General features: G+C 36.0%; 1 protein-coding gene across 1 annotated transcript in view; it reads right to left on the reverse strand.

Moving 5' to 3' along the window:
• The window catches only part of LOC118183967 (monocarboxylate transporter 9-like), a 169252-nt gene that overhangs the window by 12130 nt on the left and 140950 nt on the right, over nucleotides 1-16172 (reverse strand). The window contains exon 4 of the mRNA XM_085812616.1: nucleotides 162-1358. Coding sequence (XP_085668742.1) covers nucleotides 162-1358 — 1197 coding nt within the window. The remainder of the gene's footprint in view (nucleotides 1-161; nucleotides 1359-16172) is intronic.

Here is a 16172-nt window from a genome sequence, read left to right on the forward strand (position 1 = left end):
ACAAAAGGGATGCCTAGTACACTTCTGAAATTTAGTATATACGATGAAAATTGCAACATTTATCGAGATGGTGGACTATGAAACTAGTTAAGTCCCAGCAAGTTTGGACAGTTTGCATTCTACTGCAGTCTGAAATGAGAGTAAAAGTATTTTGAACTTACCTATCATAGCAGGCCTTATGAAGGTTAATAGTCCATTAATGAAGCTGCAGAGACCCAGCACTAAAGTCAGCCTTTTCAAGCCCATGTATTCCGCATGCAGTACAAAAAATAAGCTGATTGTACATCCCACAGCCATTCCGTGAAAAGCAGAAACTACCAATATATGTTGTAAACTATTTAAAACTGGGTACAACTGATTGATGATACCAATCACAATTAAATTTAATATTACCATATTCTTCCTTTTAATATAGTTGCGATCTGTGACCCAGCCTAAACAAGCTCTTCCAACCAGATCTGTAAGAGAAAACATGGAAATAATGTATATTCCTTGAGCTTCAGGAATACCTTTGTCTTTGGCGAAATCTACAATGACCATGAAGAAAGAATGAATTCCTAAAAAGAAGATATTCATGGTAAAAGTTATCAAATGGAACATGGGTTCTTTTAAGATTTCTGTCAACGAATGACGAGCATTGCTTTTCATATCAGAATTTTTTTCGAGATTCTCTGTATCTTTCTTTGGCACCACAAATACCGGATTGCAACTAAGAAGCGGGTCTTTGACTTCAACTTCATTTTTACACGCAATATCACATTTTTCATATTTAGTGGCATTACCAACTGTGTCAATCTTGAGGTTAGAGCCACCAAATAAAACGCTATCATTATTGCTGTAAATAGTGTCCAAATTTAGACTTTCGTCTTGTTTTTCTTCAGCAGCTGATAACTCATTATCAAGCTGTTCGTCGGTAAGACTATCATTATGTTTTGATTCCCCATTAGGAGTTATTTCAGAAATTTTTCTTTCGCCGTCGCTCTTAGCAGAGGAAAAATTATCTAATCTTTCCATCATCTTCGCATCAGCAGCAAGGTCAGCAGAAGTCGATACCCCAGAATCTTTGGCTTCAGATGCATCTTCTAAAAGTGCATTTTTCGTCTGCTTTGGCTTTTTTATCCATGGAGGTTCTCGTAACAAAGAAGAGGCAACTAACATGTTCATAACAACACCACCGAGTAAGAGAAAGCTGCCGTTTAAGCTATAATTTTCTAACATCCATTCCATAACCACTGGGAAAACAAATGAACTGAGTGTTCCACCAGAAAATGCAATACCAATGGCAGTAGCACGATACTTTACAAAATACTGATTGATAATCACAGGCACAAGAGTCACTACAACTCCAAATCCTGAACCTAAAAGAAAAGAAAATCAATTTAAAGCACAGGTAGAAAACGGTTGCAGTAATACCTAGAACTGATTTAATTTTACTTTCGTAGAATGGCTAGTATCATCAGAGATAATATCAATTATGAGCTAGTGCGTACATACATTTTGAACTGCCATTAATGACAGGACACTTTTTGAATGTAGCATTGCTCATACGTCATTAATGCATGTTGTAATCCTTTAAAGTTGTCAAAAGCACTCAGTGGTAAAAATATATTTTACCTGCAGCTATCGAAACAGACGAACGCACATCAGACGAGCTCGTAGCAAGGCCTGGGAAGTTGGTGTGAGACTATACCCCCGTCCTTAAAGATCAACTATCAGGTTCAGTGTTTCTCCTTACTTGCTTCGGGAACATTCAAGAACCTGACTCGGAACAGGGAGCTTACTAAAGCTATGTTCAATAACTGTGGGAAGTAGACAAGATACACAGGAAGGGTATACGAAACCCTTTATTTTTCACTCTTTACAATGATTTACGTACTTCGGAATACAGAGACCAACCACTTGTGGTCTGAACGTAAGAATATAAAAATATTAACTAAACTCTAACTTAACTTTGGAATAATAAACAAGGGCCTACGTGGAAGATTGGCCGTATATTAACAGGAAGCCGTATGTAGTACAGAGAACTGTTAACACTACAATACGTTTAAAATTATTAAGAGGATTAAACCTCTGGCCTGGAAGGCAACCAGCAACCGAGTAAAACTGCTAAGGCAAGCGGCCTGCTGCTACTAACTCCTTCCTCTCTCTTGCTTGGCAAAAAGCCACAACTTAAGTACTTGGCGTTCGCCAGACAAATTTGCATAAATAAGTTAAAGCTTTTAATTCTGGCCGGAAGTAGAAAATAAGAAGTGATAGTAAAGATTTAAAATAAAATAAACGTTAGTAAAACTTAAGATCCCTACACAACTACTGACGCTAAATCGAAAAAATCATTTTTGCCTTGCTGTTATTCGGCCCATATTTTACATATGCCTCTCCAACATGGACAAATGCCAGTGAAAAATAGATCCAGTCTCTGCAGATAACACAGTGTAAGATTCTCAGGATTATCACTGGAGCCCCGTACTACGTACGAAATAAAAATCTTCACGATGACCTCAAAGTTGAGCTCATCTCCGAGTTTCTGCATCGGCTAAACTCAAAATTTTATTACAAGGCCGTCAGAAATACGTCAGCTTGCCTTTCAGACATTTTTGTCTATGAAATAACTCAACGAGGACAGAAATATCAGGCCCTACGCAGCATTTCTTCACGAAAGTCAGAAAATGCAGAGCCATGACATCGGCACCAGACAGCGTTCCGCCTAGCCCGCATACTAGGAGTATGTCACTCAAATTAACTGTATTGAAAAGTATACTCAGGTCTTTACTATTGACGTTTGCGTAGTAGGATTCAAAGGACTATATTCTCGCTCCTGATTGGACTTCAGCTCATCCCACTGCCAGTGAGTCTACAGAGACAACATGTCTCATTTTATTAATCTCGTGTGTTCACATCTTTATGATGAAACAATTATGAAGTACCGTTATGTGTGAGGCCCCTAGTGGGATTCCGTGATAAGCTCTGGTAAGAGCAGGATAAATCCCTGCTGAACGTCAGAATACGCAACTAAAGCTTGAAAGCTGAACGAGGTTGAAATCAGCATCATATCTTTCATCTGTTCCTGACATATCTGGCAAGTTCCAGATGTCATGTGAGCAGTGACTAAAGTGTGAAATGTAAATAGGAAAAGTTATAAAACCCAGACCACCGGGAAGGGTACCATCGATGCTTCCAACGAGTGGCGAAATGAAACCGGCAAGTTTCATTAGAAATCACGGTCACGAATTTTCAATGGTCATCTGGAAATAACTCGTGCCACTCGTCGAGAGGTGTTCGTACCTGTATTTCATGGGTGTATTAAAACTGAATGTCCTGCTGCGAGTATACGCATCTGGAAACCCACACTTGAAATTTGTTTTATTATCGATTTCATATTTTGTAAAACTTTAGCGAATTTTTTATTAACAAACTCAACGATTTGAAAGCGAACAATGGCAACTTTCTACTGGGGGGGGGGAGAAAACATTTTTATCTCCAGCGCTCGGAACTATGTATCGGAAATTCTAAAGATATGGTTATTTTATTTCTAAAGATATACAAATTTTATTTTGCGACATTGCTGTTCAACTGAATTTTATGGTTTAACCCATTAGCCGCTGGTGTTGCGTTGACGCAACGGTCAAAATAAATGCGTATATAAATATAACTACTTAAGATATTTTATACCAGCATATGATTTTGTGTAGGGAATATTATGAAGATTATTTCTGGAAAAAAGATATTTGCCTTCAACAATCATTTTGTTTATAATAATTAATCTCATATTTTAAGCAAAATTTTCGACCGGGTATTTTTGCTGAAAATATTTAACGAAAGAATCGCCGTCTTTAAGAGTGATCTATTTTTAGTTAAGGTCACCGTTTATTAGATCATTACATCAGTCACATATTTATATTTGTGTTGGCAAGGAAGGGAAAACAGGTGTTGCGTTGACGCAACGTCAGCAGGAAACGGGTAGTCAATCTCCTTTTTCACTCATTTCTTTCGATGTTCTGATTCATGTTCTGGTTGTTTAAAAATGCCTAGAATGAGGTATCTTACATTAGAAGAAGCCCTTCAAAAATTTTTTGATGAAGAAACAGATGATGATAATGTTAATAATGACCAGAATGAAACTGACATTGTTGTTGTTCCCCCAGAAATTGCAGAGGCTAGTGACGAAGAAGAAAGGAATGGCGGTGTTTTAAATAAGATAATGATATTTTATCAAATGATACTGCTGAGGAAGTTGAAATTCACGTAAGAAGTAAGTTTCAGCCTTCTAAAAGCAGTTATAGTCATACTAAAAAGTTTAAAAAGCAGAAGACTGAAATTTTGAAGTGGATAAAAAAGGAACTGTTAGTTATGTCTCAGGAAGAACACGAAGGAAGAGATAGAAGAGAAATTATAAAAGAAAAAACACAAGGTAAAACTAGTGCACAGATTTTCGATTTTCTTTTTGGTTTAGACATTTACTCTCTTCTCGGTGAACAGACAAATATATACGCTCAGCCAAAAAAAAAAAAAAAAAAAAAAAAACAGAATTTATTGCATCTGAAGCCTATGAGAATATTTATTGGAATATTATTGCTTACAGGATATCATTCTTTACCTCAAGAAAAAATGTATTGGTCTTTTGATAAGGACATTTCTGTTCCTGTTGTACAAGAATCGATATCACGTTTGCAGTACAGGAATATGAAGCAGAATTTGCATTTGACAGTAGTCAAAATGACTGATAAATTATATGAGATATTATATGAATATATGAGATATTATATGATAAATTATATGAAAAATACTGATAAATTATATGAGGTGAGACCACTTTTAATATCACCACTTTTTGCTACTGGAAATATAAAGTCTCTTTTAGATTTCAGACTCGAGAATGCATTATTCCTTTTGCAAACTCCTATTAAGAGTGTAGAATTAGCCAGCAATAGATCAGCAACAGGAAGACCAAGTAAATTCAGCATTCAAAAACCATTGCATGGAGATGGTAGACATTGTATCGTAAAGTCCGTTGATAACAAAAGACTTTGTTGTAAAGAGTACCATAGCCAGACTATTTATAGACGCGAAGTATGTAATGTAGCTTTCATGATTGTAATCAAGCTTTTCATGCCTGAATCTTTCAAATGAAATAATCTGTATTTGTAAAAGAAATACAATGTATATTTTAATATTAAATTAATTACAAGTAAAGTGATTTGTAGATTTATAAAACGTTATACAGTTAAAAAGTAATCCTGCTCTCCACTCAAAAGAAACATCACACGAGTACAATCCTACTCACTAAACATCCGTAGTCTTATTCCGCTGACGTTGCGCGAACGCAACAACACTCGCTTTTTCCACAGGTAAGAGCATTTTTTTTTTAAATTTTATTTTCAATGTAAATTTATGTTATAAATGCTTAATTTAATATTTGTTATTATTTTCATGAGAAAAGAAACATTCCTTGCAGTTTTGGCGGTTAATGGGTTAAGTCAAAAAAAAATTATATTTAGTAAATAAAGGTAACACACGAAACGTTAAAAAAACGCCCCTTTGGACGTAATTTAAAATTCTGAAACTTTCTGATTTTCCTACTCTCATTTTATTGTTCAAAAATCAAGAGTGGAAAATTATGGGAATAATTTCTAAAAGATGAGGTTTAATTAAGAACATAACAAATGAAAGTAGTCATGCATAAACAAACTACAGGTAACTATCTCAATATTATTTCTTTAAAAGAAATTTACATTCCAGTAAGAATACACGGAAATCTTAAGATTACAATATCTAATAAAACATCTTCATTTCTACTTCCCTGTAACCTGAATCACGCCTATTCTTATTGTTGTCTGTGCTTCTCATTACACCTCAAACCATCCATTAATAATTAGAGAAGGTGAATGCGAAACTGACTCAGCGAAAACACGGATTGAATATTACTTCCTGCTTGTTTCACTGTGATGGGTCGGTTCTTGCAGTAGGCTCGCAAAAAAATCAACAGTTAGAAAGGAAAGGCTCGGCGTGACCTTCCCAAGTAGTTTGCTATTAAAATGCTAGAAGGAAAATGCGCGATTAAATAAGGCATACAGAAGCCATTCAAGTAGTTCATACCCAACTGCATAAACTGATGGAACAGAAACGAAAGGAAAGGTTAGTTCAGTAGTCTCTTTTCAAACTGCCCCTTCAAATATCATCAAATGAAAAGGTCATCTCCATAATAGTAATAGAATTTTCCAGATTGAATTGTTAGCCTCAAAAACAGCGACTGAAGTAGCAATTTTAAAAAATCTCAATGAATTTACAGAAAATCTGACCCCAAAGCAGCTATTTTAGCGATAAAATATCCCTTAATCTCCCTATCCATCAATTTCTGAACATAAAATTTTCTTCTTGCTTTAATCCCAAACTACAAAATTCAAACTTCATGGATCAAAGGAAATTATGGTAACGATCAGGCAGATGAATTAACCAAAGAAGCAGCATTGAACACGTTGAGCCCGGCAGTGAACTTTCCGTGGGACCGGCAACGGAATTTTCGTTTGCATGGCGTCGGTCTGGGGGACCGATAGCATTAAAGTTAAAAAATAAATATAATCTCAATGAAATGTGATCAAATGTAATTTTCATGAAATTTATTGAAACGTTATAAACAAAAATACGGCTTAGCTTTACACATATTACAATACGTAACAACTTTTTTTGGTAACATTTTGTTACCAATCTGGATTAAGCCAATTCTGTTACCAAGATAACCGGCTGAACCGACATGAGCCGGTTACCGGCTGAAAGGAAAGGACAGCAAATTCGGCCCCGGGCTAAACGTGTTAACCCTTTGCGGCACAGTCTGTCCGGTCCGGACACACCTAAAAATTTCCTTCTGTACGCACAGAAAAATTGAATGAAAAAGGATTTATAGTTTACTGTAGGTTACTCTGAACCTTCTTTATTTATAGTCGATGGCAGCTCAACACAAACCAGCCCATATATTTTAGCCATGTTTAGTTTTTTAAGACCCTCATTTTTCAAAGAAATCTTCCATATTCTTTTAGGGTATAAAAGAAATTTCTATGTTATTTTTTGGCTGTATGCTAATCTCCTTATTCTATATTAGTTTTAAATTTTTACCTTGAAATCTTGTCTAAAATCAAACGGCGAATCCTAGGTGTGCCCAGACCGGGCTCATCGATCATCTAGGACAACTGAGAGTCTGTATGCTTTGTTTCTCCGCATCTCATGGATCAGTTCATTGACAACAATGCTCGTTTCAGCACTCTTTTCGAAGCTCTGTTCAATCAGTGTGCCATTTTGGGCACACCCACAGAATTAAAACGATAAGTGCTATCTTCACAAAATTTTACTTGTGTACTCCTCTAGGCCTAATTAGACTGCCTACCTTTTTTTTTTTTTTTTTTTCTTTTTTTATCAAAACTCCAACTTTAAAAGGTAGCGTGCCGGAAAGGGTTAAACAAGATGACATTGAAATCATCCTTCCATGACCTCGTTCAAAATCCAAATACCAACTAAAACAGCCTACTTCAAAATATTGGCAAAATTTGTGATGATTCCCAATGTAAGCCTCGTTTCTCTGTATCCAGATCCTTCGTTAAATTACTATATAAGAGAACATGGACCCTTCCCCATATATTTCTATGCAAGAACTATGGCAAACTCTGAAATCTGTATACGTGTAGAACAGGAAATTCTTGATCGTTACACTTTCTCATGCCCCTTAACTGAGGATAATCACATAAAATCCCCACAAACTGATCTCCCGGCATTCCAGAGGTTTTTAATTAAAGAAACATCAACATCCGGTGTTTCAAAAATTGTGCAACGACTCTCTTCCTGCGGCCTAGATCTTTGTCAAGTATTAAGTTCCTCGGCTGCGTAACTTTAATGAATTTTCACATCCTGTGAATATGTTCAAAAGGTGAACTTTATAAACTGTAAATAACCTACTCCAGCATATCATTTTAAGTACATTTCTTAAACTTATGCTGGTTTCTTTCCAAAATTATTTTGTGTATTCCCAATTTTTGCATTTTCCAAATCCCTGATCTCTCAGATTCTTACTATCTGTGTTTCTTTTGATGTTATTCTCAAATAATTTGACTCATTTGAACAATTCTTTTAATATTAGTGAACAATTCTTTTAATATTAGTGAACAATTCTTTTAATATTAGTGAACAATTCTTTTAATATTAGTGAACAATTCTTTTAATATTAGTGAACAATTCTTTTAATATTAGTGAACAATTCTTTTAATATTAGTGAACAATTCTTTTAATATTAGTGAACAATTCTTTTAATATTAGTAAACAATTCTTTTAATATTAGTGAACAATTCTTTTAATATTAGTAAACAATTCTTTTAATATTAGTAAACAATTCTTTTAATATTAGTGAACAATTCTTTTAATATTAGTGAACAATTCTTTTAATATTAGTGAACAATTCTTTTAATATTTGTGAACAATTCTTTTAATATTTGTGAACAATTCTTTTAATATTTGTGAACAATTCTTTTAATATTAGTGAACAATAATTTTAATATTAGTGAACAATTCTTTTAATATTAGTGAACAATTCTTTTAATATTAGTGTACAATTCTTTTAATATTAGTGAACAATTCTTTTAATATTAGTGAATAATTCTTTTAATATTAGTGAACAATTCTTTTAATATTAGTGAAGTCCTTTTAAACATTGTGTTCACGGTACTTATTATATTTATCTCATTATTTTTATCTGCTACTTATTACGTTTAGCTGTAATTTTTATACTTTGAAAATTTCAAATTGTATTAGAATTATATTGTAATCTCTTTATGTCGTAAATCATTATATTTAATAAAAACTGGGTGCAGGATGTATTGTGGGATTACACGATGTACCATATAGGTAAACTCTAGATCAGGGGTCCCCAACCTTTTTGTCCCTATAACATTCCAGAATACCTGTTGGACGGCGGGCACCATTTACTTTTTCAAGGTGAATTAATAGTTGGATAAAATAGTTAAAAATTAATAATTAATAGTTGGTCACAAAAAAGGAGCGTGGTCTCCACCATCTTGGACTATGTCTTTTCCGGGTTGATCCAACATGGTTCCGTTTGTCACCTGACCAAAGATGGCCGAGAACACGCCCCTTTTCTGTGACGTCACTTCCGCCGGCTGGTTACCGTGGCTTACTACTTACACGCATGCTCATAATACATACACATAAAAAAAAGAGATCAGTCGCATTTCGCTTTGTATTGGTATCTTTGTTTCTATTTAATTAAAAATGAAAACAAAACTTTCCCATAGAATTTTTTTGGACAAATAAAACATTTTTATTGTGATCGCACTACGGCGGGCACACGTTAAGCGATCGGCGGGCGCCATTGTGCTCGCGGGCATACGGCTGGGAACCCCTGCTCCAGATCCTTCGGAAAGCTCTAGCTGCTCAACTCCTCAACCTTGCTTTGTAAATTTTTATCAAGCTTGCAAGTTTTTAAAAAAATTTTCTCACAAGGGTAGCTAGTATGAGAAGGCATTAGCAGCTGGAAAATGGTACATCGCTGTTGTCGTCCGTACTTTTACTGGTTTGTGTTGTCTCCTACAACACAAACCTAATTTCCAACTTAGAGAATCTTTGATGAAAAGAAGATAACTAATATTAATCAGAAAATGATGGACGGACATGTTTGATGCAAGATGAATTATGGGTTCTGCAGGATCAAAATTTTATTCTTTTACTGCATATTAAGGATTTATTTGTGTCAAGTATCCCACGCGAAAAATCTAGATTCTGAACTATCAGTTTGATACTTTATATATTATATTTATATATTTATATATTTTATATATTTATATATTTTCGTTAGGAAGAGCCTTGAGTGTTCGTAAATACGAACCGCCGTTATATCGAGTCACTAATTCTGAGGCCTCCTGTATTTATTTCGAGCTACAGATTGTATTCTTCGCTATTCCTTCATATTGATGACACTGAGGTATAAGTACGTGAATAAAGACATTGTGAATAAGGTTTTATTCCTAGGAAATAAACATTTTATGATTTTACTGCAGCCCAGTTTCGTATTATGAAGTTCCATACGCAGTCGAGTCCAGATTTTCCCTATACAGAGATGTTCTGGTAGTTCGGTCTGGGTTCAAACTCAGGCGAATGGACTGTCAGCGAGGTTGGTTTTGGGGATTTTCTTCACGGGTGACCTGAATATGAGCCAGTTTATCTTAGAAAATCTTCCGCAAAGCCATCTTTCCTCTTAGACACATAACCTTCGTGTGCTTTGCCATATTTGAATAGCTTAACCCTTATTAATAAAATTACAGCATTAAAAAAATCTACTAAGCATTACGAAATGGAAACTAAAATCTGAAAGCCAAGTGAAGATAGAAGATGAAATATATGAGAAACGTGAGTATTAAAACTGGTGAATTAATCTTAGAAAAAATTATTGCAGAATTCAAAGTTTTAATAATTTCATTTCTTGCAAGTCATATATGTTTATTAAACATATAATGGTATGCACTATGATGTGTATATGTTACGGTAAACACCGAAATTGGAGAATGTCGACTTTCACCGGAGAATATCAACATTCACCAAATACGTCTGTGACAGACCGAATATTTCACTACACTCTTGTATATTCGGACCCTCACCGGAGTATGTCGACAATCACAGATATGCTCTGGTGAAAGTCGAAAAGAGAGGTCATAAAGTGCCATAATAGTTTAAGTTGTTGCAATAAATAAAATTTGAATCACATAATTTAGTAAGTTTTTTATTACTGTTATTTTATTTTCTCATTTAGAACGGTTAGGTTAGGTTATTTAATTACGGCAAAGCCTCGAGGGCTATCTGCCTAAGAGGAGGGGTGCCTTCGTGGAGGACTTTCTAAGGGAAACTGGCTCGTATACACGTTACACATGAGGAAAACCACGAAAACACTCATGCAGCCAGCCCGTTCGCGGGATTCGAACCTCGGACCGAACTACCAGTGTTCAGCGACTTTACCGCTTGGCCGCTGGTGGGCCCATTTAGAAACGTACTGTATAATTAAGTAAGTTTTTAACTTCTATTATTTTCCTTTCTCATTTTGAATGTATTGTGTGTTTTAGGTTCTTATTTCAAGTCTCAAGTGCGTTTATTCGCGACTGAATGACGGAGAAGAAAATATAATATTGTTATATGTTCAGCATTCACCATTAGTACATGGTGAATGTCGACATTGACCGGTGTAAGTCAGAAATAAGAGTATTTGGAAAATATTTCGGACATACACCAAGAGACTATGTGAATGTTGACATTGACCGGTGAAAGTCGACATTCTCCAGATTTCGGTGTTTCACCGTAACATATATAAGTAGATACAAAAAAAACTATTTCACTACGTCACAAAAACGAGATTTTTAGAATAGTGCAGCAATTTTTAGAGTGGTAAATTTTAAGAATAGTTTATTAAGTTATTTTTAGAGCACTGTTTAATTATAGTGTTGATCAGTATTCTTCTCCAACAAGCAATAATGCAGTTTTAAAAATGAGTTAAATAAAAATTTTAGCTGAGATTTTTGCTGTTCAGTTGCAAAAACCAATATAATTCCAGGAAAAATTGCAGATAATCAAGTTCATAGCATAAAGAAAAGGTCGCCGTAATTATGAAGATGTCTTCAGTGTATGCTTGAATGACATTTCCACTGAAGAACTATTCGAAAGAACGATGACCTTCAAACCCGTGTTCAAACCGGCTAGGCTTTGAAATACAATGACCACTCGTTATAGCAGCTTATTTTCCCTCGGACTACCTTGAACCCGTTAATTTGAGATCATATAATTTTATTTCTTTTAACAATTCTTGAAGTTTTTTTTTTTTTCTTTCTTTTCCCCGCTTTAGGCTTTATTTTGCAACCTTTAACTCCAGGTGTTTCATTATGATTTTCCAAAATGGACAATCTCCTTTAGTACTGAACATAATTCAAGGTCACTTTTAAGAAGTTTCAGGAGTGTATTTACCTAAGAAAAATAGTTTAAACAGAATTATTTACGCTGTCTGGTAAAATAGCCACTTGCGAGGGCTGCAGTCTTTTTGCAAACTTTCATAAAATTGCTTGAAGCAGTTCTGGAACACTACAGTAATGACTTGGATGAAAGTCTGTGAACCGCTGTTCAAGAAAGAAAATGTTTAAAATGCCTCTTCAAGTAACTCATTATACTATGATGGATGATAATCGTAGTTTCAATCATTATAATCCCCAAACACTGCTTCAGGTGACTGTTCTGTAAGTGCTGTTCCAAAAATCCGACAACGCCTTATGATTATCACATAAAAAATGTTGTATCACTTTTTATTATTTCATACAGGAGGGGGATTATTCCGAAAGCTTCTTGCGATTGCACTGTATTTGTATCTGCGTCTCACGTAGCAAAGCCTCTCGCTGCCCACGAAGGTTCACCTTCCAGCCCTGATGCCGTGAAGGTTGGTTTAGTAGATTATGGTAAAGCACACTAGGGGCATATGACTAAGGGGATGGATACCTTTGTGGAGGGCTTTCTAAGGGAAAGTAGCTCGTATATATATATATATATATATATGTATGTTACACATGGGGAAAACCATAGAAACGGCAATGCACCAGACCATTCTCAGGAATCGAACGCAAGTCGAAACTACCAGTGTTCAGCGATTTTGTTGTTCGGTCGCTGGTGAGCCAATGCCGTGGAGGACGTGTTGAGATTTGAACCGCTACTGAAAGCACGAGATAAGATTTTTGTGCGCGTGGAAATAAACACGGGATAAATAAATTCTGCCGCACTGGGCGGCAGAACGTAGAGAATGCAAAAATTTTAGAATTTAAAGAAGCACGAAGCAACATTATTAAGAGAGAGCGAAATCTTTATAATGTTGCGTTTTTTTCTTCTGCGAAACCAGTTGTTACGTTATCTTCTGCCTTCATGTTCGTACGGGGTTCGTAGATTTGGAGTGAATAACGACGACACTTAATGAAGTATCGAAACACACGTTATGGGCAGGTATTAATCAAGACAGCTCCAAAGTCACCTTTTACAGTCGTCGAAAATCTACTAAAAACACGCTGACACAATCAGCGACACAGCTTTCAGGTTATCAAGCTATCACGGAAAAGACAGCTTCACTGCAAAGCACCATAGTGCAGCTCCCGACTCTGCTCGGTCGTTCTCGGAACTCCAAGTACTCTCGAGACTCTCCACGGTACAACTCGCGATGCACTCGACTAAACACAGAGCACGGCTCTCGACTCTTCGGTTCAGTCCTTCCCGGAGCTCAACACGCTCTCTCGACGATGCACTAACCGCGATAGACTAAGAGACTCCTTCGGTGAACTCGACGACCCACTCGGCACTCGCTGCGCGGCTGCCAATCGATCGACTCCGCAGGGACTGACTCGCTAGACGAGACACCAACTAACTCGTAACTAACTATCTCGCACTCTAGACGAGGCACACATTCTGACTGCGAACGAGCAGGGTTTATATAACTTTCGGCTTGTGTTCGAGAACATTCTGGGCTAAACTGGTAAGAATGCGTTCCAGAATGTTCTCCATCCGTCCGTGGCATATCGCCAATTTTATCGCCAAATGAGCGATTTCTCGCCAAATACGGCAACGCTGCCTTCTTTTACCATTTTATGGCAACCCTAAAAGTGCTTTGCGGGGAAGCTATCTTACCGCGCCTGTACATTTCGTAACAATAATGTAGGAAAGGTACTGGGAAGCAAAATTTCTGGGCAGCAAAATTTTTAGAATTTTGGGAGGCGTTTGACATCAGAATTTCGGACCCACAGAGATTCTACACTGGGCCGCAAAATCACTAGCGCCCGCAGCGGAGAAGCCTTAAGTATAGATGGGAATTTTTTTTATCAGGACTCAGATAAGCCTTGCGCATGCGCGGGGAACAGGCGTAAGTTACTAAACTAACTTAGTAAATTACTAAACTAACTCAGGCTTAACTTCGTCTACGGGCAATAAAAGCACGACACAATTTAGGCGAACACCATGCCTTTAGTCGCCAGTTATGATTTAATTATCCGAAATTGCTACAGTCCAGACCTCGGACTTTGAACCGCAATCTGAAACCATGAAAACATACGAATGAATAATAGTGTTCGGTTGAAATAACTTTACATTTTTGACCGCGAGTACAAAATTCATTAAAGCGTAAAAAAAAAAAAAAAAAAAAAAAAAAAAAAAAAAAAAATCTGAAATGTTTCAAATTTTAAATTACGTCCAAAGGGGCGTTTTTTAACATTTTGTGTGTTACCTTTCTTTATTAAATATCATGTTCCTCGCACTTAAACCATAAGATCCAGTGCAACAGCAATATCGCAAAATAGTTTTAAAACGAGCATATCTTTAGAATTTCCGATACAGAGACTCACGCGCTGGAGATAAAAATGTTTTTTCTGCACAACGTTGCCATTGCTCGCTTTCAAATCCTTGAGTTTGTTAATCAAAAATTCGTCAAAGTTTTAAAAAATAGGAAATCGATCATAAAACAAATTTCAAATTTCAAATTTGGTCTTCCACATGCTCATATTCGTTGGAGGATTACGTTATTGAAAATTCGATGATTCTATGTACCGTTGTTTTATCACAATACAAGAAATATACATACATTTATGCAGATTTTTCATTATTTAATTTCTTCAAATATAATGCAGGACTCTAACATTTTATGGCAACAGTTTGAAAAGTGAACCGACATTTATCCGTCCGACGCAAAATTCCAAAACGAAAGTAATAGTCCTTCGGGACTCAAGTCCCTTTGGACTAAAAAAAAAAAAAAAAAAAAAAAAAAAAAATCGCAGTTTAAATTTCTGCCTATACGATATGAACGTTTCCCGTTTACATTCAGGTAAAAGATGAACGGTTTATTCACAAATCCCACGTTCGAAGGATTAAATAATAAAACGTTACATCATTACGTTATTTCAAGAAATACTTTAAATGAGACCTCCAAAAGAGTGGTTTTGCAGTGGGCATCCAGTTTTCAAAGTAATCAGTCACAAAGGAATTGAAGGCTCTTAAGATTCGCATATATTTTCTGATACATATGGTAAAATTCAGAAAAGTATCTGAAAGTAGAAAATCAGCAATAATTAAAGGAATATTTTGCATTACAAATTAGGAAAAGTAACGGTATAAAAGTAAAATAATAATAATAATAATAATAATGCAATTGCGTTGACTATTAAGCCGAAATGAGACTTACTGTAGAGTCACTTAGAATTTTTCAAGTTAAGTAGAAAGTTATTACTTTACTATTTCAAGTTAAGTAAGTCTGGAAACATGAGGAACCAAAGATGCTCTCGCCGAGATCTGAAATCCGGACTTTTCGATTGCTAATCGAAGTTCTTTCATTTGCACTATGAAGACAAACGGCGATGAAAGAGAAAAACACCAAGTAAAGGCAACTGGGTCGTCCTTTAACTGGGGGACCACTTAACGCAGACGTCAGATTCAAGTGATGACGAATCATTGTCCACCACATTTTAGTTCGACTACGGCTTGATGGATCATGAAGGTGCAAAGGCGTTGTTAATGATCCTGGTTCGCTCAAGAAAAAATAAAAGAAGCACGAACTGTAATATTCTTTTATTTTGTACTCAGTTTTACTAATTTACACAAGGAGAACTGCGTTTATTAGCCCTTACATTCGGAAAACCATCGCAGCTGACCAAAATTTCATGTTCCTGTTACCAGGGAATTTTAAGTCTTTTAGAGGCCCTTCAAAGATTATGGCGCCCCCACTCATTTTCTTCACCAATTTATTCTTCATTTCTTCTCTCACTCGGCCTTGCTTTAGCTGTACCATGCATTCCATGACAGTACCGGCAATGGGAAAATGTCTCCTACCCCCTTTCCTGAATATATCTAAGGATGTTCTTGCGGTGCCCCCTTTCTTTGATGCCCTAAGCATGTGCTTATATTGCTTAATGGTTAATTCGGTCCTGCATTCTACATTCATAATTTTGCTAGCATTCCTTTGCACATCCGGCTCCTTCACTGACTGAACTCTCTTTTGTTCTCAAGGTATTAGCTTGTGTCGTACCTCCAGTGAACAAGCAAAAATATTGTGACGTCACCACTCATGATGTAACATATTACAGGAACTTCCAAAATGGATACATCCAAAATGTAAATAGTTT

This window comes from Stegodyphus dumicola, chromosome 3, assembly GCF_044657685.1.
Source record: "Stegodyphus dumicola isolate Sdum_Otavi_A_Nest chromosome 3, ASM4465768v1".
Lineage (NCBI taxonomy): Eukaryota > Metazoa > Arthropoda > Arachnida > Araneae > Eresidae > Stegodyphus > Stegodyphus dumicola.